This window comes from Giraffa tippelskirchi, chromosome 10, assembly GCF_054371585.1.
Source record: "Giraffa tippelskirchi isolate mGirTip1 chromosome 10, T2T-mGirTip1v1.2.pri, whole genome shotgun sequence".
Taxonomy (NCBI): Eukaryota; Metazoa; Chordata; class Mammalia; order Artiodactyla; family Giraffidae; genus Giraffa; species Giraffa tippelskirchi.
In genome coordinates, this window is record NC_137284.1 from 155,782,575 (window position 1) to 155,805,501 (window position 22,927).

The 22,927-nt window shown below is 61.5% G+C and overlaps 2 protein-coding genes across 4 annotated transcripts; both read left to right on the top strand.

Annotated features, from left to right (window-relative positions):
• The first annotated feature begins 55 nt into the window (after nucleotides 1–55).
• Nucleotides 56–16,667, top strand: ABCB8 (ATP binding cassette subfamily B member 8). 3 transcript variants are annotated; one of them, XM_081533395.1, is made up of 16 exons: nucleotides 56–238; nucleotides 4,215–4,527; nucleotides 4,864–5,019; nucleotides 5,103–5,197; nucleotides 5,293–5,398; nucleotides 6,110–6,271; nucleotides 6,385–6,470; nucleotides 6,589–6,686; nucleotides 7,080–7,185; nucleotides 10,501–10,534; nucleotides 10,740–10,876; nucleotides 11,065–11,159; nucleotides 11,287–11,420; nucleotides 11,906–12,053; nucleotides 13,700–13,950; nucleotides 14,629–16,667. In XM_081533395.1, exons 1-16 carry the CDS (start codon nucleotides 144–146, stop codon nucleotides 14,752–14,754), a joined length of 2,142 nt encoding a protein of 713 aa, XP_081389521.1. In that variant the 5' UTR covers nucleotides 56–143; the 3' UTR covers nucleotides 14,755–16,667. The 3 variants fall into 3 exon arrangements, with proteins under 3 accessions (XP_081389521.1, XP_081389522.1, XP_081389523.1); XM_081533396.1 differs by having other exon boundaries at nucleotides 13,700–13,875; XM_081533397.1 differs by lacking the exon at nucleotides 4,215–4,527.
• Nucleotides 15,374–22,608, top strand: ASIC3 (acid sensing ion channel subunit 3). The gene is made up of 11 exons (XM_081533398.1): nucleotides 15,374–19,143; nucleotides 20,129–20,279; nucleotides 20,446–20,573; nucleotides 20,709–20,904; nucleotides 21,004–21,060; nucleotides 21,188–21,335; nucleotides 21,627–21,718; nucleotides 21,817–21,896; nucleotides 21,997–22,071; nucleotides 22,257–22,315; nucleotides 22,416–22,608. The coding sequence occupies exons 1-11, from the start codon at nucleotides 18,610–18,612 to the stop codon at nucleotides 22,492–22,494; spliced, it is 1,599 nt and encodes a 532-aa protein (XP_081389524.1). The 5' UTR covers nucleotides 15,374–18,609; the 3' UTR covers nucleotides 22,495–22,608.
• The last annotated feature ends 319 nt before the right edge of the window (nucleotides 22,609–22,927 follow it).

Consider the following 22,927-nt stretch of genomic DNA (forward strand, 5'->3'; position numbering starts at 1 on the left):
TTGCAACGAAATTGATGCTTCCTTCCGCCAATCAGCGCCGCGTCGCGCGGGGGTTGTCGGGATGCGGGCTGGAGCCAACATGGAGCCCTCAATGGGATCAGGGTGAAGCTGCCGTTGCCGGCTGGTCCGGTTCTCCCCACATCATGTTGGTGCACTTGTTTCGAGTCGGGATTCGGGGTGGCCCCGTCCCAGGCAAGCCGTTACTACCCCTCCGCTTCCAGACATTCTCGGCTGTCAGGTAAAAACGACGAAACCTAACTGGGAGAGTGGGATATTGACCCGCCTGAAGGGCGTGGGGCCCGCCGGGAGTTGGAGTCCCGGGCTCTCGCAAGGTCTGCTGGGAGCTGTAGGCCGGCCTGGCCCCGGGTTGGGGGTGGGGGGCGACTGTTGTTCCCCAGGGGATCAGCCTCAATTATTTATAACGACGGCCAGGTGCCGGCGGGAGGCTCGGCGCGTCTGTGTCCGCCCTAAGGCTGGACGGAGGGGGGCGCTCTGGGTCGGGGACCACGCTGGGTCTGCTCTCCCCACCAGGGGGCGCCGTGCTGCACAGGTGTCAGTTCAGTTCAGTTCAGTCGCTCGGTCTTGTCCGACTCTTCGCGACCCCACAAAGTAATGTTTCTGCTTTTTAATATGCTGTCTAGGTTGGGCATAACTTTTCTTCCAAGGAGCAAGCGTCTTTTAATTTCATGGCTGCAGTCATCATCTGCAGTGATTTTGGAGCCCCCCAAAATAAAGTCTGTCACTGTTTCCACTGTTTCCCCATCTATTTGCCATGAAGTGATGGGACTGGATGCCATGATCTTAGTTTTCTGAATGTGGAGTTTTAAGCCAACTTTTTCACTCTCCTCTTTCACTTTCATCGGGCCCCCTGTTTCTGGCCTCAGTCCTCATTCTTGGAATTGGTCTGGAGATGCGGACAAAAATTAAGTGTTCAGAGACATTCAGCATGGCAGTTGTTCCAGAGATTCAGTGTGAACTGAACAAAAATGGTTCCTAAATCCGTATACTTTATCAGCAGAGATAAAAAGAGTATGTATGTGTTGGTGTACGTTCGCTCTGTACACTTTGGTCCCAAGAGAGAAAAACACAGATGGGGAAGGAAAAGGACCCAGAGACTGTGACTCAGTTGTAAATGCTTTATGAGAAGCGACTGATTCCTTTCTAATCCTAGAGTGAAAACCCGAGAGCCAGGCAGGCAGCAGATCTCAGGGGAGGGTGGCTGTGGACTTGTGTCCTTCGGGAAGCGCATTTGACTGATGGAGGGCAAGATGGGCAGAGCTGCAGCTAGAAATGCTGGTGCTGGGAAATAACCGCCAGTTCTTGGCAAGGACCAAGCACTGCTTAGACCTTAGTTTGGAGAAGATGAGAAAAGCTGGAAAGTGGCCATGGTAAATTATTAAAAGGCTTGAATACAGTCCTTAGGAAAAGAGCAAGGGTGTCGATGTTATTTAAACAAGAGCACAACCCCAGGAAAGCCATCAAATAGTGTGCTAGAATTCGTGTGTCCATAGTGCAGTGTTTTTCAGACCTGCAAGTCACAACACGATAGATCAGAAAGTGAATTTAGTGAGTCTGGACCCTTTAGAAGGGATATAGGACTTCCCTGGTGCTACAGTGGATGGGAATCCCCCTGCCGATGCAGGAGACACGGGTTCGATCCCTGGTCCGGGAGGATTCCATGTACCTCAGAGCAACTATGCCCGTGGGCCACAACTGCTGAGTGTGCACTCTAAGGCCTGGCCAACATGCCACAACTTCTAAGCCCACATGCTGCAGCTCCTGAAGCCCAGACACCTACAGCCTGTGCCTCGCAGGAAGAGAAGCCACCACAATGAGAAGCCCCTGCTCACCACAACTAAGGAGAGCCCGAGTGCAGCAGCAAAGACCCAGCACAGCCATAAAGGAGTTAAATGTTTAAAAAAGTGAATATAACAGTATACATGTTTAAAAAACAAATTAGGGAGGGACTTGCCTGGCGATCCAGTGGTTAGGACTTGGGCCTTTCACTGCCACGGCTCAGGTTTGATCCCTAGTGGAGGAACTAAGATCCTGCAAACATTGAGGCCAAAAAATAAATAAATAAATAAGGGAAGTATTGTTTTGTGAAGCATTTCAATTTTCTGCAACATACATATGTTCACTGTTCTCGGTCACAAAGTAAAATATATTTCTTACTATTGTCTACAGTAATTCTAAATCTTTACACACATTGCAGCAGCGAATCAGGTTACTTGTTCAGTCACTAAGTCATGTCCAACTCTTTGTGACCCTATGGACTGCAGCATGCCAGGCTTTCTGGTTCTTCACCATCTCCTAGGGTTTGCTCAAACTCATGTCCAGTGAGTCAATAATGCTGTCCAACCATCTCATCTTCTGTTGTCCCCTTCTCCTCCTGCCTTCAGTCTTTCCTAGCATCAGGGTCTTTTCCAATGAGTCAGCTCTTCACATCAGGTGTCCAAAGTATTGGAGTTTCAGCTTCAGCATCAGTCCTTCCAGTGAATATTCAGGGTTGATTTTGTCAGATTGTTCTGCATTTCTAATGAGGGCATGCACTCAACAAACATAACCATTTGCTGAACTCTGTTTTGTACCAGACCTCTGCTAAGTGCTCTGGGAATACAGTGGTGAATAAGATCTGACTTCCTACCATCAAGGAATATATATAATCTGATGGGGAAGTGGGGCATTTACAGAGAGCAGGACAGTGAGCTTCTCTGTTTATATATTTTTTCCATTTATATTTTGGATAGATATGAAGTACGCAGTGGAAAACAGGCAGGTGGATGGGGTAGGGGGAGGTGTCACACAGAGGTGGCAAAAAAGCACAGGCCTCAATGAAACAGGGAAAGATGAGATGGGGTATGTAGTTAGGAGGGTCTGGAAATAGGAAAAACCATTGTCGTAAAAGAAAACCCTCTCATCCATTTGTTTTTTAAAAGCCTCTCCCCATCAGTAATCTCATTTGCATCTCTGATCGTCCTACCTATAGTAGATAGATAGTAGAAGTGAGGACATCCTTGGCCAGGTAACAGATGCTTCTAACAGGCCTCCCTGTAGCTGCTCCTGTCCTTCTCCAGCTCACCCGTCTGTGCTGGGATCTTTAAAATGCAATTTGGATTATGGTCTTCCTTGCCCTCTCAAGTCCACATGTTTTAAAGGGACAGTAATGGGTCCCCTGCCCCCACCCCCCACCCTCAGCAAGCTTTTGTGTCCTCCCCCTGCCAACCTATACATTGTTGTTGTTCGGTCACTAAGTCCTGTCCAGCTCTTTGCCACCCCACGGACTGCAGCACGCCAGGCTCTCTTGTCCTTCACCATCTCCCGGAGTTTGTTCAAGTTCATGTCCTTTGAGTCAGTGATGCTATCTAACTGTCTCATCCTCTGCTGTCCTCTTCTCCTTCTGCCTTCAATCTTTCCCAGCATCATGGTATATACATACACCCACGCTAAAGCTTAACCACCACAAGGGCGGTTATTTGGCCTGTCCTGTTCGCCTCTTGTTCCCTGGACCTCAGAGCAGAGCGTGGTGCACAGTAGGCTGGTCACCCTGCGTTGCCATCTACAGGTACCGGAACTGCAGGAAACGGGGGATCTTGGCCTATGTGAGATGACGAGATACAAGTTACTTGGATTTTATTTCTTTTTCTTCCTCCAGCTGACAGAGAGGGAGTCCGTCACCCTTTTCTTCCATGCCTTGTATGTCACATTAGCACTCGAGGCCCTGGAGGGGACAGAGTGATGGGGTGTAATAAGCTTCCGACCAGTGGGCAGAGTCTTAGGGTCACTCCTGGCCTCACCACATGTAACAGTGAGCTCATCACACACAATCCAGAGCCTGGATTCTGGAGTCAGACAGCAGGGTTCCCACCTTGTCCCAATTCTGCTGCTCATCTGTAAGGGGAGCGCCGTCCAGCTCCGATGACCCGTCATTCTTCTGAAAGAGCAGGGGATGGAGATGGTCGCTGATTAGGGCCACCCGTCCCAGAGACGAGCCGGGGGCAAACACCTTTAAGACTCGATGACTTTCCACTGGGTGTGTTCGTCTCAGAAATGGAGGTTGCTTAAGAGCTGCTCTGAGACGGGCAGGGGGACCCGTCACCAGAGAAGCCTCTGTCCCCCAGAGGGCTGAGCCAAGGGCCGAGAGCCAGGTGCCACGCTGCTCAGCTGAGGGCCAGCCAAGCCCGTGAGCCGCCAACGGCGTTCTCTCCCTGCAGGTCCTCCGATGGCCGCCCCAGCGCCTGCCTCCTCGGGGCTGTGGCCCGGCTGCGCTCCCAGCTCCGGGCCCGCCTCCCTCGAGCACCCCCGGCTCCTGTCCGGAGCCCCTCTGCCTGGCGCTGGGTCGGGGGAGTCCTCTTGGGTCCCCTGGTTCTGAGTAAGTGCCCCCGCCTCGGCCTTGTGGCACTGTGTGAGGCAGAAGAGGCCCCCCCGGCCCGCTCCAGACCCTGTGTCCTGGAGCCCCGCTTTAACTGGACGCTCTTCTGGCAGTTTCTGCGCCCCCACCTGCTGGTCCTGGGGGCAGCCGTCGTGGTGAGGTCTTCTCCCGCCCCCCACACACACCAGGGAAGGAAAGGATACAGCCCCAGTTTGCAGAAGCCCCAGCCAGGGCCGCACAGGGACAGCTTTCCTGCCCAGCTGAGTCTCAGAGAAGACCCGGAGCTGCTGGCTTGGGGGCACGGCCGAGGGTCCCTCGGAGGACCTGCACAGGGCAGCTGGGGGCAGGGTCCAAGGGTCCCCAGGAGCTGGCGGCCGGGTTTTCCTCTCTGAGAGACACAGGAACCCCAAAGCATGGGCAGCAGTGAGAGAGGAAGGTTCAGGGACGGGGTAGAGGTGGTCCCCCTCTGACTGGCTGCCCCCACCCCCAAGCTGGCGCTGGGCGCGGCCCTGGTGAACGTGCAGATCCCCCTGCTCCTGGGGCAGCTGGTGGAGATCGTGGCTAAGTACACGAGGGACCATGCAGGCAGCTTCCTGAAGGAGTCCCGGAGCCTCAGCACCCACCTGCTCCTCCTCTATGGCCTCCAGGTACCTCCAGAGGGAGGGCTGGGGGGCCCCCCCGACCCCCCGAGAAGCCCCGGGCACCCCTGAGAGCCGGGCCTCTCTCCCAGGGCTTGCTGACCTTCGGGTACCTAGTGCTGCTGTCCCGCATCGGCGAGCGCATGGCCGTGGACCTGCGGAGGGCGCTTTTCTGCAACCTGCTCCGGTAGGGGGCGGGGCCCTTGGGTCTCGGGGCGAGTCCGGGGCGGGGCCTTGTCCTGAGAGCGTGTCTCCCTCCTTCCTTCCACCTGCCACCGCCAGCCAAGACATCGAGTTTTTCGATGCTAAGAAGACAGGGCAGCTGGTGAGTCGACTGACGACGGACGTGCAGGAGTTTAAATCCTCCTTCAAACTCGTCATCTCCCAGGTCAGTGCCCCAGGTGCTCCCTGACTGTCTAACACACAAACATTTGCACACACTTGCAGGCCAGCCCTGCCCCATTCTTGGGCCCCCTCGCCTCCCCACTCACACCAAAGTGAGAAGCCTGCCCTCTGGTGAGGGTGTGGGTGAGGGTACAGGGACATTTATGCGCGGGAGGTGCCACAGCGGTGTGTCCAAGGTCAGACAGGCTGTTTCTCTCCTGCGGTGAAATCCGACCTCCCCCGGAAAACCCTTCCTGAAGAACTCAGACAAGAGCCTTTGCCGGTCCTGTTTGCCAAGAGCATCGTCATGGCCTGGCCTTGGAGTGCCTGGCCCACTGACAGGAGAGAGAGCAATGGCTCTGCTGTATGCCTGATGTCCTCTCTTCATCCCCTGCCCCCCAACGTTGTCACTGACCCCCGCCCCCCACCCCCAGCAGGCCCTGGGTGACATCGCCAGGCGATTCTTTTTTTGGTTCAGTTTCTGGAGCAGAAGAGGTCAGTGGCATTATCAGGAGGAGGAGGAGGCCTTGGTCCATAGTTTCTCACCCCTGCTGGTCAGGAAAGGGTTACAGTCTGTGACCAGTGGCCTCCCGGGGGTCAGACCTGTGGCCTCGGCCTTGTGAGTGGAGTGGGGAGCTGGCTCTAGCCATCCAACGCTTGGCGAGTCCCCACGTCCTGGTGCTGATGCCTCACAGGCTTCCTGTCCACTGCCCAGGGGTTGCGGAGCTGCACGCAGGTGGCCGGCTGCCTGGTGTCCCTGTCCATGCTCTCCACACGCCTCACGCTGCTGCTGATGGTGGCCACGCCTGCCCTGATGGGAGTTGGCACCCTGATGGGCTCAGCTCTCAGAAAACTGTCTCGCCAGTGTCAGGAGCAGGTATCGGAATTCCCACCCGTCCCCCTTGCGCTCCACTTCTTCTCTGCACCCTGCGCTTCTCGGTCACCCTCCCCGTCTGCATCCCAGCTTCCTAACTCCTGGGTCCCTCGCAGGTCGCCAGGGCAACGGGTGTGGCAGATGAAGCCCTGGGCAATGTTCGGACAGTGCGAGCCTTCGCCATGGAGCAGCGGGAGGAGGAGTGAGTCCTGAGCAGGGGTGGAGTGCAGGGCTGGGGGGTGCTCCACAAAGACCCCTCCATCCACCCTGGGCCCCACCTTGCCAGCTTCCTGAGCGCCAGGCTTGGCCTCTGTCCCCAGACGCTACGGAGAGGAGCTGGAGGGGTCCCGCTGTAAGGCAGAGGAGCTGGGCAGAGGCATCGCTTTGTTCCAGGGGCTCTCCAACATCGCCTTCAACTGTGCGTGAGCAGGGACCCCCAGGGGGAGTACAGGCACGGCTCGGGGTGAGCTTGGAAGAGCCAGGGCGGCTCTCCACCTGCTTGGTGGCTGACGTCTCCCAAGTGCCAGGCAGCTGGTCTGCTAACTAGGGGAGGAGGTTGCCAACTCGGGCAGGCAGTGGGCACGCAGGCCCAGTGCCACATCCGAGCCACAGGCAGAGCTGCTGAGGAGGAAGCAGTGAGGTGCCCCCAACCCCCTCATTGCCAAAGGAGGAACAGAGGTGGAGACCATTCGAGTGACTTGCCAAAACGCCCGTCAGTGGGGAGCATGGCAGGGACCGGCACTGAGACCAGCACGTGGGCCAGGCTCTGTCTCCGGCCTCCTCCCTGACCCCCTGTCCTTGCCCCTCACAGGCATGGTCTTGGGCACCCTGTTTATTGGGGGCTCCCTCGTGGCCGGGCAGCAGCTGACGGGGGGAGACCTCATGTCCTTCCTGGTGGCCTCCCAGACTGTGCAGAGGTGAGTGTGGGCCATTCTCTTCCCGAGGGGCCCAGCTGGGCCAGGGGGCACCAGTGTGCTGTGGGTACGGTGACCAGCTCCCCCAGCGAAGTGCAGGGCTGGGGAGGGGCCTCCTGCCTTCCAGCAGCGCCCACTCAGGGCTCCCCGCAACCTCATTCACTGACTGTACCCTCAGAAACGCAGCTGTCAGCTTCAACTTCCCAACAATTCAAAAGTTTCCTTGATGAGCCTTTTTTAATTTTGATAAAACATACGTAACAAAGTTTACCGTCTTACTGTATTTAAGTACAGTTTATTAGCGTCACATCACGCTCAGGTTGTTGTGTGGCCGTCACCAGCATCCGTCTTCAGAACGTCTTCACTTTGTGAAACTGAAATGCTGTACTTAGATGACCCCCTCCCCAGCCTCCGGCAACCCCGTCCTGCTTTCTGTCTCTGTGAGTCTGTCCACCTCAGGTCCTCATCTAGGTGGGCTCATATGGCATCTGTCCCCTTGTGAGGGCGTCTTTCTCTGAGCGTGGCTTCTCCCAGGGTTCATCCATGTCAGGGCAGCTGTCAGAATTACCTTCCCTTTTAAGGCTGAATAAGACTCCCATGTGGGCTTCCCTGGTGGCTCAGATGGTAAAGAGTCTGCCTGCACTGCGGGAGACCTGGGTTCGATCCCTGGGTGGGGAAGATCCCCTGGAGAAGGAAATGGCAACCCACTGCAATATTCATGCCTGGAGAATCCCATGAACAGAGGAGCCTGGCGGGCTACAGTCCGTGGGCTTGCAACTGAGCGACTTCACTTTCTGTAAGACTCCATGTATGGTAGGCCGTCTTTGACACGCTCTCTAAGAGCTGGCCTCCCACCCTCTGCCTGACCTTCCCCTGCACGTCCCATCCAGATGGCTCACCGTGTCCGCGGCTCCTCCGGCCCCATGTGCCCACCGGCTCTGCCACGAGAGGACCCGGAGCAGCCTCCTCCCCTCCCCTGTCCTTTCCAAGCTGAGTTCCTGGCAGCTCTTCCGCTGATTCCATTTCTCCTCGCTTTGTCCTCCCCTCCATGTACCACATACACCAAAACACATAAAATGTAAATAGATGCTAGATAAATAGAGTAAATAGAAATAACAAGTAATTGAAGTGTGAAGACCCGTGTTTCCACCACCCGTGTGGAGAAACCGGAGGCAGCTCCGATGCCCCTTGGGTCCCCCTCCTCACCCCGATTCTCCCGATCCTCGTGTCCTGCTGTGCTCTGGGTCTCACCCCCCGCGAGTGTGGCGGGCGTCTCTTCCAGAGTCCTTCACCATCGGCCTTGTTACCATCTGGGGCAGAGTGGCGCTCACCCCGAGGCAGGGCAGGTAGAAAAGAGCCCCCCCTTTCCCAGCCCCAGGCCAGTGTCCCACAAAGACCAGGGTCCCCCCATTTCTGCTCAGGGCTGTCTAGTCAGGTCCCTTCACACCCTCTCTGGTCCTAGACACTCCGCTCCTCCCCCGTGGCCTTGGGACACAGAGGCCTGAGGGTCCCAGAGAGGGAACTTGGGCCACCCCTGGCTGCCCCTCCCCAGTGCTGACCTGCGTGGACACCCCTGGCTCCCTGCACTGGGCCAGCCCTCCTCCCTCGGACTCGCCTTCCACTGGGCCGCCTCCCCGTTGTGGCCTGGGCACAGACCAGCTCCTTCCCTCCCCTCTGCCCGGCCTAGCGGGCTAGCAAAGGGCTGTTACATACTCAGGAAGGCCTCTCGCAGGCTGCTAGGTGGGGCCGCTCGCATACACACAGGCCCTAGGCCCAGCCATCTGGGGGTCCCTTGCCACGGACGGGGGCTTCCCTGGTGGCTCAGACGGTAAAGCGTCTGCCAACAATGTGGGAGACCCGGTTCGATCCCTGGGTCAGGAAGATTCCCCTGGAGAAGGAAATGGCAACCCACTCCGGTACTCTGGCCTGGAAAATCCCATGGATGGAGGAGCCTGGTGGGCTACAGTCCATGGGGTCGCAAAGAGTCGGACACGACCGAGGATCTTCACTTCTTCACTTCACCATGGACAGAGGAGCCTGGTGGGCTGTAGTCCGTGGGGTCACGGGGTCGGACACGACTGAGTGACTAACACACACACCACATGGAGAGCCTTCACCGCCCACCTTGGAGGAACTGGGTGTCAGTAAAGACGCTGCTGTTTCCCCCTGGGGTCCGGCAGGGAGGCAGGCCTGCCCCGGCTTCAGCCTCAACCTTTGGACCCCACCCAAGGGGTTCTCACTGGTGGCCCTGGGGTCCTGGAAGGCACGGGGAGGTGCCCAGACAGACCAGGGTCACGGCCAGGCGTCCGGGTCTGGGTCCCCCTGGGAATGGGCCCAGCCACCACCCCATCCCTCGGGGCCTCCAGGGAGGGTGAGGCCTGCCTCCCGCACCATCCCAGAGAGCGGGGTCATGTGCAGCTGCTGACTGCACGGCACCCCCACCAGGCCCTGACAGCTTCCAGGTCTCTAGTGGACAGTGCTCTCCCGACACTGGTGGAGAAAGCCCCGTCCTGGCTCCTCTCCACGCCTCCCGCTCCCTCCGGCAAGCGCTCTGAGCCCTGTCCCCCGCCCCTCCAGCCCCCACCTGGGTGCTGGGACAAGTGAGACCTTGGGGAGTCAGTCTTCTAGAAAAACCCGCACACACCGTCAGACGCACAGTCACGGGCGGCCAGGCCAGCCGGGCGCTGTGACTAAGGAGCGGTGACTCACCCCCCTCCGGCCCCGTGTGACAGGGGCGGCCGCCCACCGTCTGGGTGCAGCCGCAATGAGATAACGTCTTCAGGGAATTTTCTCCTGGGGTCCCCCCAGCCCCCCCTCCCCCGCGGTCCAGTGTCTTCTGTCTCCTTCTTCCTGTGGGAGGAGTAACATCCTTTATTGCCACTTTATTAGATCTTGCTTCCCCAGGCATGGACAGCCCTAGATCTGACCGCTTGGGTGGGCCTCAACGCGCGCCCTGCAGGCTGGGGGCAGCCTGGAGTCCAAGCCCCCTGCCCGCTATCTGCCTTCCCTGCCATTTCCTCCTTGGAGCCTGGCCCTCAGGGAGTCCCCGGCTGTCAGCCCCCTCCGGGCCAGGAGAGAACACGGCTCTTAAGGGAGGAGTGACTTGTCCCAGGACTAGGTGGTCCACTCAGGGTCGCCAGGTCCCAGGACCCCAGGGGCCCCCGATTTCAGGAGAAACCTCTGCGTTTGGCCTCAGGCTGCCCGATTCCCTGCCTCACTCAGCCTGCCCGCCCCCCCAGACCTGCCCCTCTGCCTCCAGGCTGCCTTCTCTCAGCCTCTCCCTGTTCCCCTCTTTCAACCCACGTCTTCTCCTTGCAGGTCCATGGCCAACCTCTCCATCCTGTTTGGTCAGGTGAGCTGCAGAGTCGGGTCTGGGGGTGCGGGCCCGGAATCTGGGCTGGAGTCCCGCAGCCACCCACATGACTTGCGTGCTACGGAAACCGGGCGTCCGGCGAAGGGGACACCATGAGCCCTTCCCCCCCGGGGGAAGTCCAGGAGATACTGCCCCTTCCCTCGGACCCAGGCCTCCCTCACCACAGACTCGAACCCCTCCCCAGGTGGTGCGGGGGCTCAGCGCGGGTGCCCGGGTCTTCGAGTACATGACCCTGAGCCCCGGCATCCCACTCAGCGGGGGCTGCAGCCTGCCCCGGGAGCACCTGCGCGGCTCCATCACCTTTCACAACGTCTCCTTCAGGTCGGTGTCAGCCACCTCCTCTCCAGGCTGAGGGCGGGGGAGGGGGAGGTCTGGGGACCCGTGGAGCGGTGTCTCCCTCTGAATAAGCCCCCCTCCAGGGCTCAGGGAGACTTGAGAGTTCGGGAGGGACCAGGGCGACAAGGGTCCAAGAACCTGGTGTGACCTGAGAGTCTCTCGCCTCCTGCCAGCTACCCCTGCCGCCCCGGCTTCCCCGTGCTCAGAGACTTCAGCCTCACGCTGCCCCCAGGCAAGATCGTGGCCCTGGTGGGCCAGTCCGGGGGAGGTAAGGGGCCCGCCACCCACCCACCTGCGACTCCGCCCCGTGGGAACCACTCAGTGTGGCAGGAGGGGCCCGGCTTTCCCGGAACACGCTCTGGAAACCCACAACCCCTGCCCTCCCTGACCACCAGGAAAGACCACCGTGGCTTCCCTGCTTGAGCGCTTCTACGACCCCACGGCAGGCGTGGTGACGCTGGACGGGCAGGACCTGCGCACCCTCGACCCCTCCTGGCTCCGGGGCCAGGTCATCGGCTTCATCAGCCAGGTGAAGCTTGCTTCTCGATACCGCGGCCCTCGATGGGGTGGGGGCGGGCGGACTGTTTTCACTGGTCCCTGTGTTCGTTCACCGGGGTCCCAGCCGCTGCAGCTCTGCCTTTGGACTCTGTTCCTCAATTTAAGAGATCCATGGGCTGACCCTTTAAGGATCTCTGACAGCCCGTGGCATCCAGAAGGTCAAATTGTAATAATAAAATCCTCCCTGCCCGTCTCCCCAGAGCAGGGTGCCCTGCCTGGCCAGCTGGTCTTGCTCCCCTAGCCACCTTCCCGCGCCCCTTCCCGAGGGGCCCCGTGTCCTGCCATGAACTTGGTCTCTCTGCACTCTGATGGGTCTCTCTCTGACCTGTAACTCTGAACCTCCCCACCTCCCCTCCACGGGGTCTTGTTGTGGCCAGAACTCTCCTGATTGCACCCCTCAGGGGTTCAGGGCAGAGTCGGGATGTTTCTTGTCATTCCCTCCACCTCCTGCCCCAGGAGCCCGTCCTGTTTGGAACCACAATCATGGAGAACATTCGTTTCGGGAAGGTGGACGCCTCCGACGAAGAGGTTTACGCAGCCGCCCGGGAAGCCAACGCACACGAGTTCATCACCAGCTTCCCAGAGGGCTACAGCACCATTGTGGGTGGGTTCAGGGACGGCGTCCCACACGGACCTGGGGGCCCACGCGGGCTGGGGTGCGGGGGGGCGGGAACACGGTCATGGCGTCGGGGGAGACCAGACCAGGACCGTGGCCAAGGGGGACAGAGGCAGCTTTCCGGGGACAGGGGAGACCATGCCTGGGCGGTTCAGGCACAAGCCGGCTGCAGGGACAGGAGCACGATGGGGACACATCTGATCCGTGACGTGGGGACTCTTCAGAGTTCACCACGTCACTCCCAAGACCTGACCAGAAGCACAGGGTATTAATCTCTCTCTCTCTCTGGTTTTTATCCTTTAATGAAAGGTGTTTCCGCTCTTGTTATCCACGGGGATGGGTTTGGTTGAGCAAGTCTCTGTTGTGACTTGCCCCAAGGAGGGCTCTGGTGGTTCTAGAGCACTGGGACATCGTAGCATCACACCGGAATCTTCATATCGACGTTGGCAGCGTTGTGTGTTCCTCTCAGGGGTCCTTTCTTCAGCCTTTGGGCTCGTGTCCATTATCCAGAATCTCTTGGCTCTGTTGCAGAATGTTCCAGCATGTCTCATGGTGCTGGACATGTCTGACTCTTTGTGACCCCATGGACTGTAGCCCGCCAGGCTCCTCTGTCCATGGGATTCTCCAGGCAAGAATACCGGAGTGGGTTGCCATTTCCTCCTCTAGGTGATCTTCCCCACCCAGGAATCGAACCCAGGTCTCCTGCATCTCCTGAATTGTCAGGTGGATTCTTTACATTGTGCCACCTGGGAAGTCCTCTCACGGTGCAGGCATATCTAAAGTTCTCAACTCTTTTTTTTTTTGGCCACACCTCGCTTCACGCAGGATTTTAGTTCCCTGACCAGGGATCCAGCCAGTGTGCCCTGCAGTGGAAACAGAGTCTTAACCCCTGGGCCACTGGAGACATCCCTCTTGACACCTAGGTAGGCCTCAGTCATGGCTTCCCTGGTGGCTCAGATGGTAAAGAATCCACCTGCAATGCAGGAGGCCCATGTTCGACCCCTGGGTCGGGAAGATACCCTGGAGAAAGGAATGGCTATCCACTCCAGTATTCTTGCCTGGAGAATCCCACGGACAGAGGAGCCTGGTGGGCTACAGTCCTCAGGGTTGCAGAGTCGGACAGGACTGAGCAACCGACCCAGTTAGGCCTCGGTCTGCTGAGCTTAGCTTGCCACATTGTGCAGCCATGCTTCGGGGTCCGTGTTTCTGGCTGCTGAGACTCCCATGGACCCCACCGTGCCTGGAGGAGCCAGCCCACACCTCTTGGTGCCTTCCCTGTCCCTCTGGCACCCTGCTCTGTGACTGTCGTCACCTGGAGGGTCTTCTTGGCTCTCAGCCTGCCACCTCTGCTGTTCTCTCTGGCCGTTTTGGACCCCACATGTGGTCTTTCCAGACCTTCCAGGGGTAGGGTGGACTCCTGCCATTCGGCCACCCCCACTCTAGGAGCCACGTCTGGGTCCAGCAGAGACCCAGGCGGCCAGGAGAAGGCGGCTAGAGCTTCAGGGCCGGGGTAGGTGGGCCCGGGCCCCTTGTGGCTCTGAGCCGTGCCCTGGTGCGCCCCGCCGTGTGCACAGGGGTGGGAGATCGGGGTGCTGCCAGGCGTCACCCCTGCCCTCTCCCCTCCCGCCCCCCAGGTGAGCGGGGTGCAACCCTGTCTGGCGGCCAGAAGCAGCGCCTGGCCATCGCCCGAGCGCTCGTCAAGCAGCCCGCCGTGCTGATCCTGGACGAGGCGACCAGCGCGCTGGACTCAGAGTCCGAGAGGGTCGTGCAGGAGGCCCTGGACCGCGCCAGTGCCGGGCGCACCGTGCTGGTCATCGCCCACCGGCTCAGCACCGTGCGCGGGGCCCACCAGATCGTCGTCATGGCCCACGGCCGGGTCTGCGAGGTCGGCCAGGGCCCCGGGGCACGGGTCGGTGGGCTGGGATAGACACAGGGAGGTGGCTGGCTGGGCTGAGCTGTGGGAGGGTCTGGCCTGGCCCTGGGGGCTGGGGGTCATGGTCTGGAAGTAGCACCCATGTGGATTCAGGAGTTCTTGCCCTTCAGTAAGCCCTGGCCACTCTAGGCCCTGGTTTCTTCCCCTGGGGGTGGGGGAGCAGTGAGCAGAGCTGCAGTGAGTCCCCCAGGGTCACGGGCGAGAGTTCTCAGAAGCGCACGGTGCTAGGGGAGGGCCCCGGGACTGAGGGGCTGAAGAGGGGACTCCGGGGACCCTGATGGGGCCGACTCCGGGGACCCTGATGGGGCCCAGCAGGAGCAGCGCCCTGAGGCTGGGACTGCAGCAGGGCTTGGAGGCTGTATGGGGCCCGGCTCACAGCCCCTCAGCCCCCTGCACTGGGCGAGGGGCGCCGGGCCCTGTGAGGAGGACAGGGGGACCCAGAGAATCTGGCACAATCCAGCTTGGCTAACAGGTACAGATGCGCCAACCGCCACCTGTGACCGACGGTGCTCTGTGTCCTCAGGAGGGGCTCTGGCTTAGGGGAAGGCTGGCCCAAGAAGCTGGTCCTCTGAGGACTGTGAGCTCCGGGCCGGGCGGGGGGTGACCGTCTGCCCCACTTCCTCTCTGCAGGTGGGGACCCATGAGGAGCTCCTGAAGAAGGGCGGGCTCTACTCCGAGCTCATCCGGAGACAGGCCTTGGACACCCCGCCTCCGAGGGCGCCCCGAGTCCTTGGTCACCGGCACTCCAAGTCCTGAGAGGTCTGGTCACCGCCAGGCGTCCGTGGCCGAGGCCCGGGCTCCGCTCGGGGGAGCTCCTGAGCCAGTGTGCTGGCTGGGGCGGCTCCCCCTGCTCAGAATAAAACCCCGGGCCAGGCGCTGGGCTGGGAGGAGGCTGGGACCAGCCGTCCTCCTGCCCCCAGGCAGCCCACCTTCTGCTGGAGCTGAGAGTCCTTGGGCTGCGCACAGGGGAAGGGGGTGGGCTCCCAGGCCCCGCACGGGTCTCCTCCCTTTGCCCAGCCCTCCTGACCCCTCTCCCCACCCTGCTGCGTCTCCCCTCTACCTGACAGCCTAAAAGTGTCCAGGCTGCAGCTGCAAGGACTCTTCACAAGTCAGTTTTGGGGGAGGGCAGTGGGGACTCACCCCCAGGTTCCTCCCACACCTGAGCCACGACCTCGAGTTCCTCCACGGACTCTTAATGCATCTCTCAGACCCTGGGAGAAGCGGACCACCCTCTGAGCCAACCCTTCAAACCCACAGCCCCATCCTGGGCACAGCTTCCCTTCTCCCTGCCCCGTGACACAGTCCTTTAGATGTCGGCCCCCCCCCCCCCCCCCGCCGTCTGAATGGAACAGGTGCCTGGTGGGCCCCCTGGCCCGGGGGCAGAGCGTCGGGGGTGGCTGTAGTCTGTTCCACAAGAGGTTGCCAGGAGCCAGCCTGTCTCCCCACTGCCCCGGCCCCGTGCACCTCGAGTCTGTCACCTGGTGAGACTGTGGACCCCCACCCTCTAGGTGGGGACACCTACCTCTGAAAGTGACAGAAGGGGGACACATGCCCCAGCCCCCAGCCACGGGGGACAGTCAGTGCTAATGCTCACCAGAACCCACTAAGGAGCAGCTGACGCTAAGCTTCTTGGGCTGAGACACAAAATCAGGCCGACGAGGGGCCAGGCCAGCCTCCCTGGGGTGGTCGGAGAGGGTCCCAGGTGCAGGTCTGACCAGAGCCTCCTCTTTAAAGAGGACAGACAGGCCAGCTGCCCAGTGGCATGAGCCTGCGACCCCAAAGCTGTGAGTGGGGCAAGGTGTCAGCTTCCGGGGACCTCACAGCAGCCAGGGTTTTCCTCCAGCCCTGATCACCCCTCCTCCCTGAGTTCTGCTCATGGTACTTCCCTCCAGGAAGCCTTCCCCCTTCACAGGCCCATGTGGGCTGATGACCCTGCTGAGTCTCGCCCTGGGGTGAGGAAGCGGGTTGCCCCAGCCAGACCTTTTGGATTTATCCCGGGGCATAGAAGGGTGACCAGGGCGGCAGCTGGAGGCCAGCCTGGGGCAGGTTGCACAGCTCCAGTGTGCGTGCGGCAGCCAGGGCTCAATCCCCCGCAGCCTCTGTGGATGTGGTCCAGGAGCAGATGCTACCATAGGGCCAAGGGCAGCCTGCTTGGATGCCCTGCTTTCTTGCTGATGAGAGGTCGCCTCCTTGGGCAGGCCTGGCCTGGCTCCAGGTTGCTCTGCCACTAAACCCCTCCCTGGGGAGGGCAGCCAAGGGCAGGTCAGCTCCCCCCACAGGTCCGCACTGGCTGGCTGGGCCCCTCCCAGCCCCGGCCAGCTCCTGTTCCACAAGCAGCCTCCAGACGTCTCCCGACACCAGATCCTGGGTCTTTCCTTACCTCTGCAGGGCGGCCTCTCCGAATCCCGCCCCCCCCCCCACTTTAGGGAAGTAGTGAGACCCCGGAAGGCCCTGAGCTGGAAGACCCCGCGGTCAGCCCCCTGCTCGTAGTCTTAACCCCAACCTCGGCTCCTGCAGCCATTCCGCATGGGTCATAAACCCAGCTGTACTTCATTTTGAGAGCTTGTTTCTAAGAGTTTAATTAGAATGATCTGTGGTAACATACTTGCGGCTGCAGCCTCACAAGCTGGTTACATCTGTGTAGTAAACGGTGTTACTCATTCCTTCAAGATGTGCGTTCATTAAGCGCCTGCTGCGGGTCGCGGAACCCATGAGGGGGGACAGGGAGGCCCCTGCCCGCTGCAGTCTCGCTGGGAGGAGGGGCGGGAGGCCAGGGGATCACGGCGCAGCGTGGCCGTGTTCACTTGGCAAACTTCCCCTCACTGCCAAGAGCCCACGCCTCATGGAGCCTCGCCGCAGAGGCTGTGGAAGGACACAGAGTAGAAATGAACGCAGTCGACACACTAGCAGAGATCAACCTGCAGCACGTCTCAGGCCTGCAGCGCCTCTCGCAGCCTCACGCGGGCGGACCAGCAGTTAACCAAACACGGTCTGGCGGCCCGGACGGCCCTCTCCAGCTGGGCCCCTCAGCAGCTGCCTCCTTCCTGTCCCCTGTACTTCGGGTCAGCAAGACACCTGAACCCCACGAGGCCAGCAGGCCTGCAGCTCTGCTCTCTGTTTTCCAGCTGCCAGGAGCTCTCCTCTGCCTGACCCATCTCTGGAACATCTGAGGCATCATTCAAGGGCCCACACTCTGCCCTGACACGGCCAGCGTTACCACCCTGTGCTGGGCACTGTGGCCCAAGACTCTCTAGCTGGCCCAGGGGCCACGTAGTTCCTCCTTTAGAAAAGCGCCCCCCCAGGGAAGACAGACACACGCCCCTGTTCCAGATGAGAGCGCCTAAGTGGGGAATTTCACGGTGTCAATCAGGTTCCCCGTGCAGTTACCTCTTCTTGACCCGGCAGCTGTATTTCTGGGAGTTTCCATCTGTGCAGCATTACTGAGAGTGCCATTGTTTGCCACGAAAGACTGGAAACGCCCAGTGTCCATCAACAGGGGTGTGGCTGTATTAATACGAACGATGGTGCATCGCATAAATGAAATTGTATGCAGCCGTTTAAAAAACACGGAAGTTTTCCGGGTACTGGATACCACATGGCCTCCAGGATGTGTCGTTAAGTGAAAAGAGGTGTGAAGTTCACAGAGCATCCGTAGTACCCGGGAGGGCAGCCCTTAGGCACCTGTATTCCACCTGAAGGGTTACGGGTGAGCCCACCGTCTGTGGCAGAGGCCAGCCCCCTCCAGACAGGAGGGCCTGCGTGTGGGGAGGTGGGAGAGAGAATCGCCAGAGATGGACCGCCTCTGGACCTCTGGACGTGGGGCCAGAGGAGCCCCCAGTGCCCAGAGTCGGCTGGGACACTGGGGGCCCAGAAGGAAGAGCTCGCTGATGCCAGCTGCCCATTGCTTTCCCGCCTGGTCAAGAGCCAGCTCTGCTGTTTGCGAAAGAGCAGATGAGCCAGGGTGAGCTTGCGGGGGCGGGGGAAGCAAGGGCTGAGCCAAGGATCAGCGACCCCCGCTCAGGCCTGATGCTCAGGGGCTGCAGCTGAGAACCTGGGGTCCGCCTGGAGCACCCCAGCCCCAACTTATCTCTGGGCTCCCCCTCCTCAAGCCCGATCCAGGAATGCTGTGGTTTCCTGCTGGCGCCTCTGGTAGTCTCCACTGCCACCCCCCTCACTTACCCCCCCACACTGCACTAATGGCTCAGCCTGGGGCCCCAGGGACCTTCCCTGCACCCCCTAGACTGCTCTGCCAGCCCCCTTGCCCCCTCACCGCTGAAACCCAATCCTCTGCGGCAGCTCTGGCTCAGCCAAGCAGCCTCCAGCAGAGCCGCCCTGCTTGCCACGTCGGCTGCACCCTACCTGGTCTCTGCCACGGAGCGCCCCCCACACCCCGGGACCCATCGCTGTGCCCAGTGGAGCCACCACCCAGGGCCGGAGGAGGCCAAGGGGGACCCTCCGACAGACAGGACAGCCCGTCTCCCCAGGCCAGTGCCTCTCCCCACCACCTCTGCCCTGGTCTCCCCTCCTTGACGCACCCCTGCATGACCCTTCGCAACCCTTGACTGAAGCTTTCACCTGCCCCCCTGTCCCCCCAACCCTGGGGCTGCAGCCATGAAGCCCCCCGCAGGCCCAGAGGAGGCCCGGCTGCCCGCCTCGGACATCCACGCATTCGCCAGCAGCTGCACCATGCACGGTCTGGGCCATGTTTTCGGCCCGGGGGCCCCGACGGCGCGCCGGGGGCTGTGGGCCGCCGCCGTGCTCCTGGCCCTGGCCACCTTCCTGTACCAGGTGGCAGGCCGGGTGCGCTACTACGGGGAGTTCCACCACGAGACGGCCCTGGAGGAGCGCGAGAGCCGCCGGCTCACCTTCCCGGCCGTCACCCTGTGCAACGTCAACCCGCTGCGGCGCTCACACCTCACGCCCAACGACCTGCACTGGGCCGGGCCCGCACTGCTGGGCCTGGAGCCCTCCGAGCACGCCGCCTACCTGCGTGCCCTCGGCCGGCCCCCCGCGCCGCCTGGCTTCATGCCCAGCCCCACCTTCGACGTGGCCCGGCTCTACGCCAGGGCTGGGCACGCCCTCGAGGATATGCTGCTGGACTGCCGCTACCGAGGCTGGCCTTGCGGGCCCGAGAATTTCACCACGGTGGGTGAGCCGTCCGGCGCCAGCCTGGGCCTGGCCCGCCCTGCCTCCCCCAAAGCCAGGGATCCTGGACAGCCGTGCCATGCCAGGGGCCAGGGCTCCCCTCCCCTCGCCTCACCAGTGCCTTTCTGTTCACCCCAAGAAGCGGTCCTTCTCAGCCCCCTCCCAGCCCTCAGCTGGACCGCAGAGGGCAAGGTCACACTGGGGGCCCTCACCAAGGCTGGCTCTGGGCCTAGGTCTGGTCTGGGGAGAGCCTGCTCCTGGGGAGTTGGGGGTGTCTGGTGTGCTGGGGCAGGGCCCCCCACCTCTGTCAGCAGGTGGGGGCGAGGTTTCCCTCTGCCTCTTCTGCCAGACCTGAAGGAGGGCAGCTGGGACCCTCTTCCTTTTTTGCCAGTCTCCAAAGAAACACTTGTCCTGCAGGCTGGGGCCTGCGGTGAGGGTGAGGCATGAAGGTGATGGGAGCTGATGAGGGTTCAAGTCCGTGTGCTGGTTGAGGGAGGGTCTGGAGGCATGAGGCTTCCCTGGTGGCTCCGCTACCAGGTAAAGAATCTGCCTGCAGTGCAGGAGACCTGGGTTCGATCCCTAGGTCAGGAAGATCCCCTGGAGGAGATGGGCTACCCACTCCAATATTCTTGGGCTTCCCTGGTGGTTCAGCTGGTAAAGAATCCTCCTGCAATGCAGGAGACCTGGGTTCAATCCCTGCGTCGGGAAGATCCCCTGGAGGAAGGCATGCAACTCACTCGAGTAGTCTGGCATGGAGAATCCCATGCACAGAGGAGCCTCGTGGGCCACAGTCCATTGGGTCGCAGAGTCGGACATGACTGAAGCAACTTAGTACACATGTTGGGGGCATTAAGATGTGGGCTTCAGTGTTCATAGAAAGAGCCAGGTAGAGGCTGGGGAGAAGAGAGGTGGCAGGGTCCTCGCGCTGGCCTCGGGAAAGGGCCAGCTGGCCCCCAGAGACGTCTGTCCTCTGCCCACCCCCCAGATCTTCACACGGATGGGGCAGTGCTACACCTTTAACTCCGGCGCTGATGGAGCCGAACCGCTCAGCACCCCCAAAGGCGGCATGGGCAACGGGCTAGAGGTTATGCTGGACGTGCAGCAGGAGGAGTACCTGCCCGTGTGGAGGGATGTGGGTACGGGGAGTGGGGCGTTGGCGGGGAGCGGGCTCGCGTGGAGCCAGGCCTGTCCTTTCCTGTGGGAAGGGGCGGGGTTGGCTGGTCAGTCCTGGGGAGAGGGGGCTGCAGCAGGGGGCCCCCGGGGACCTGGGCCTCAGGACTCAGGGCCCCCCTCTTCCTGCAGAGGAGACCCCGTTTGAGGTGGGGGTCCGAGTGCAGATCCACACCCAGGAGGAGCCACCACTCATCGACCAGCTGGGCTTCGGGGCGGCCCCTGGCTACCAGACTTTTGTGTCCTGCCAGAAGCAGCAAGCATCCTCCCTGCTGCCCCTAACCCCCCTCCTCAGCCTAGCCCCCACCCCACCCCCAAACCCCATCCCAGCTCCTCACACCTGCCACAGGGACCTCACTGCTCCCGGAGAACCTCCTTAACCCACCCCCCTCCAGCTGAGCTTCCTGCCGCCGCCCTGGGGCGACTGCAGCTCTGTCTCTCTGGACCCTGACTTTGAGCCAGAAGCCTCTGGTCCTCTGGGTGCCCCCAGCCCGGGCCTCAGCCCTCCCTATAGTCTAATGGGGTGTCGCCTGGCCTGCGAGAGCCGCTATGTGGCCCGGAAGTGCGGCTGTAGAATGATGCATATGCCGGGTAAGGGGCTGGGGGCCGCGGAGGAGGGGGTATGGGGAAGCGGGGGTCCTGGGGGCCGCTCCTGAAGCTGTCTCCTGCCCCCCACCCCCCGCCGTGCAGGCAGTGCCCCAGTGTGCAGCCCCCAGCAGTACAAGGACTGTGCCCACCCGGCGCTGGGTAAGGGGCGAGCCTCCCCCGCACCCCGGCCCCACCCCCGCCCCGCACCCCGGCTCTGCCCGCGACGCGACCCCGGCGCCGGCCCCGCTGTGTGGGCGGCCCTGACCCGGGCGCCTGTGGCCGGCAGACGCCCTGCTGCGGAAGGACGCGTGCCGCTGCCCCAACCCGTGCGCTAGCACACGCTACGCCAAGGAGCTCTCCATGGTGCGGATGCCCAGCCGCGCCGCCGCCCGCTACCTGGCCCGGAAACACAACCGCAGCGAGGCCTACATCGCGTGAGCCCGGTGGGGGCCCGGGGGCGGGGCAGGGTGGGCCCCCTCCTCCCGGCGGAACCTCTGTGCGCACCCAGGGCTGGGAAACCCGGCTACCCATCGCTCCCTAGCTCGGGGGCCCTGGGCAAGTGCCTCAACCTTCCTGAGCTGGGTTCTTCTGAAAAATAGGCTCCCCACCCACGCCCCGCCCTCCCCACCAGGGCTCAAGAAAGGTCCCAGAGACCACAGAGCAGGGTACCCGTTCCTGCCAGTAGCCGGCACTAGGGGTGTCCAGCAAACATTCTCCTCCTCCAGGGAGAACGTGCTGGTGCTGGACATCTTCTTCGAGGCCCTCAACTATGAGACGGTAGAGCAGAAGAAGGCCTACGAAATGTCTGAGTTGCTCGGTGTGTCTGCGCCCGCATGCAGCGAGCATCCTGCGGCCCGGGGGAGGCGCGGGCAGGGCAGACAGCTGTGGGCTGACCGGGTGACCCCGTCTCCACAGGTGACATCGGGGGCCAGATGGGACTGTTCATCGGGGCCAGCCTGCTCACCATCCTGGAGATCCTGGACTATCTCTGTGAGGTGAGTGGGCCTGGGCCCCAGGTGGGGGAGGGGGAGGAGCCAAGCCACAACATCCTGGGGTGGGGGAGGGGGGTCCACCTCCAGCGCTGCTCCTCCCCAGGTGTTCTGGGACAGAGTCCTCGGTCGTCGCTTCTGGAACCGAAAGCGCCCCCAGAGGTCCTCCAGCGCCAATCTGGTAACAGGCCCCCGACCCCACCCCTGCCATCGCCACCGTGGGTGCTCAGCCCCCTAAGTGTAGAACACCATCCCTACCCAGCTGGGAGACAGGAGAGGGGCAGTGACCTTGGCTGGTCCCTGGGGGGGATGGGGAGGACCCCTCCATTCCCACCCCCACCTCTGACCCTCTCCCTCCTCTCCCAGCTTCAGGAAGGGCCGGGCAGCCATCAGACCCAAGTTCCCCACCTTGGCCCAGGCCCCAGGTAACAAGAAATGGCCTCCTGAGGTCAGGCAGGAGGGCAAAGCTTAGGTCTGGGAGGGCAGGGACCTGGCAGGACCTGGCACTGCGGTCTGTCTCCCCAGGCCTCCCATCCCCCGCTCCACCGTTGCCAAGACCCTCTCTGCCTCCCACCGCACCTGCTACCTCGTCACCCGCCTCTAGACTCGGGGGTGGGGGCGCGGTCTGTGTCTTCAAGGCCGCACCCTGACACGCTGGACATGACTGACCTGTCTGCGTCTTTGCCGCCTTCGCCCCAAATAAAGTTCTAGCGCATCAGCCTCCGCTGCCGTTCCTCTTACAGACCGACGGGCCAGGCCACCCTGAGCCCTACTCAGCCACGAGAAGGCCCCTGCCCACCGTCACCCAGCAGACGCAGTGTCCGAAACGTTAACCCCCCAGAAATCTCTCTACGCGAGAAGCACGCTGGGAGGGCAGGGGTCACTGTGCCTCCGTGTGAGTTTTGTCAAACTGACATCTCAGAGGCAGGCATGAAGGCAGACCCGAGGCAGCGGTAGGACGAACCCCTGGGGTCCTGTCAGGAAAGGGCAGGTGGGAACAGGCGGTGGGAAGCCAGAGGGGCAGCCCGCTCCCAGGA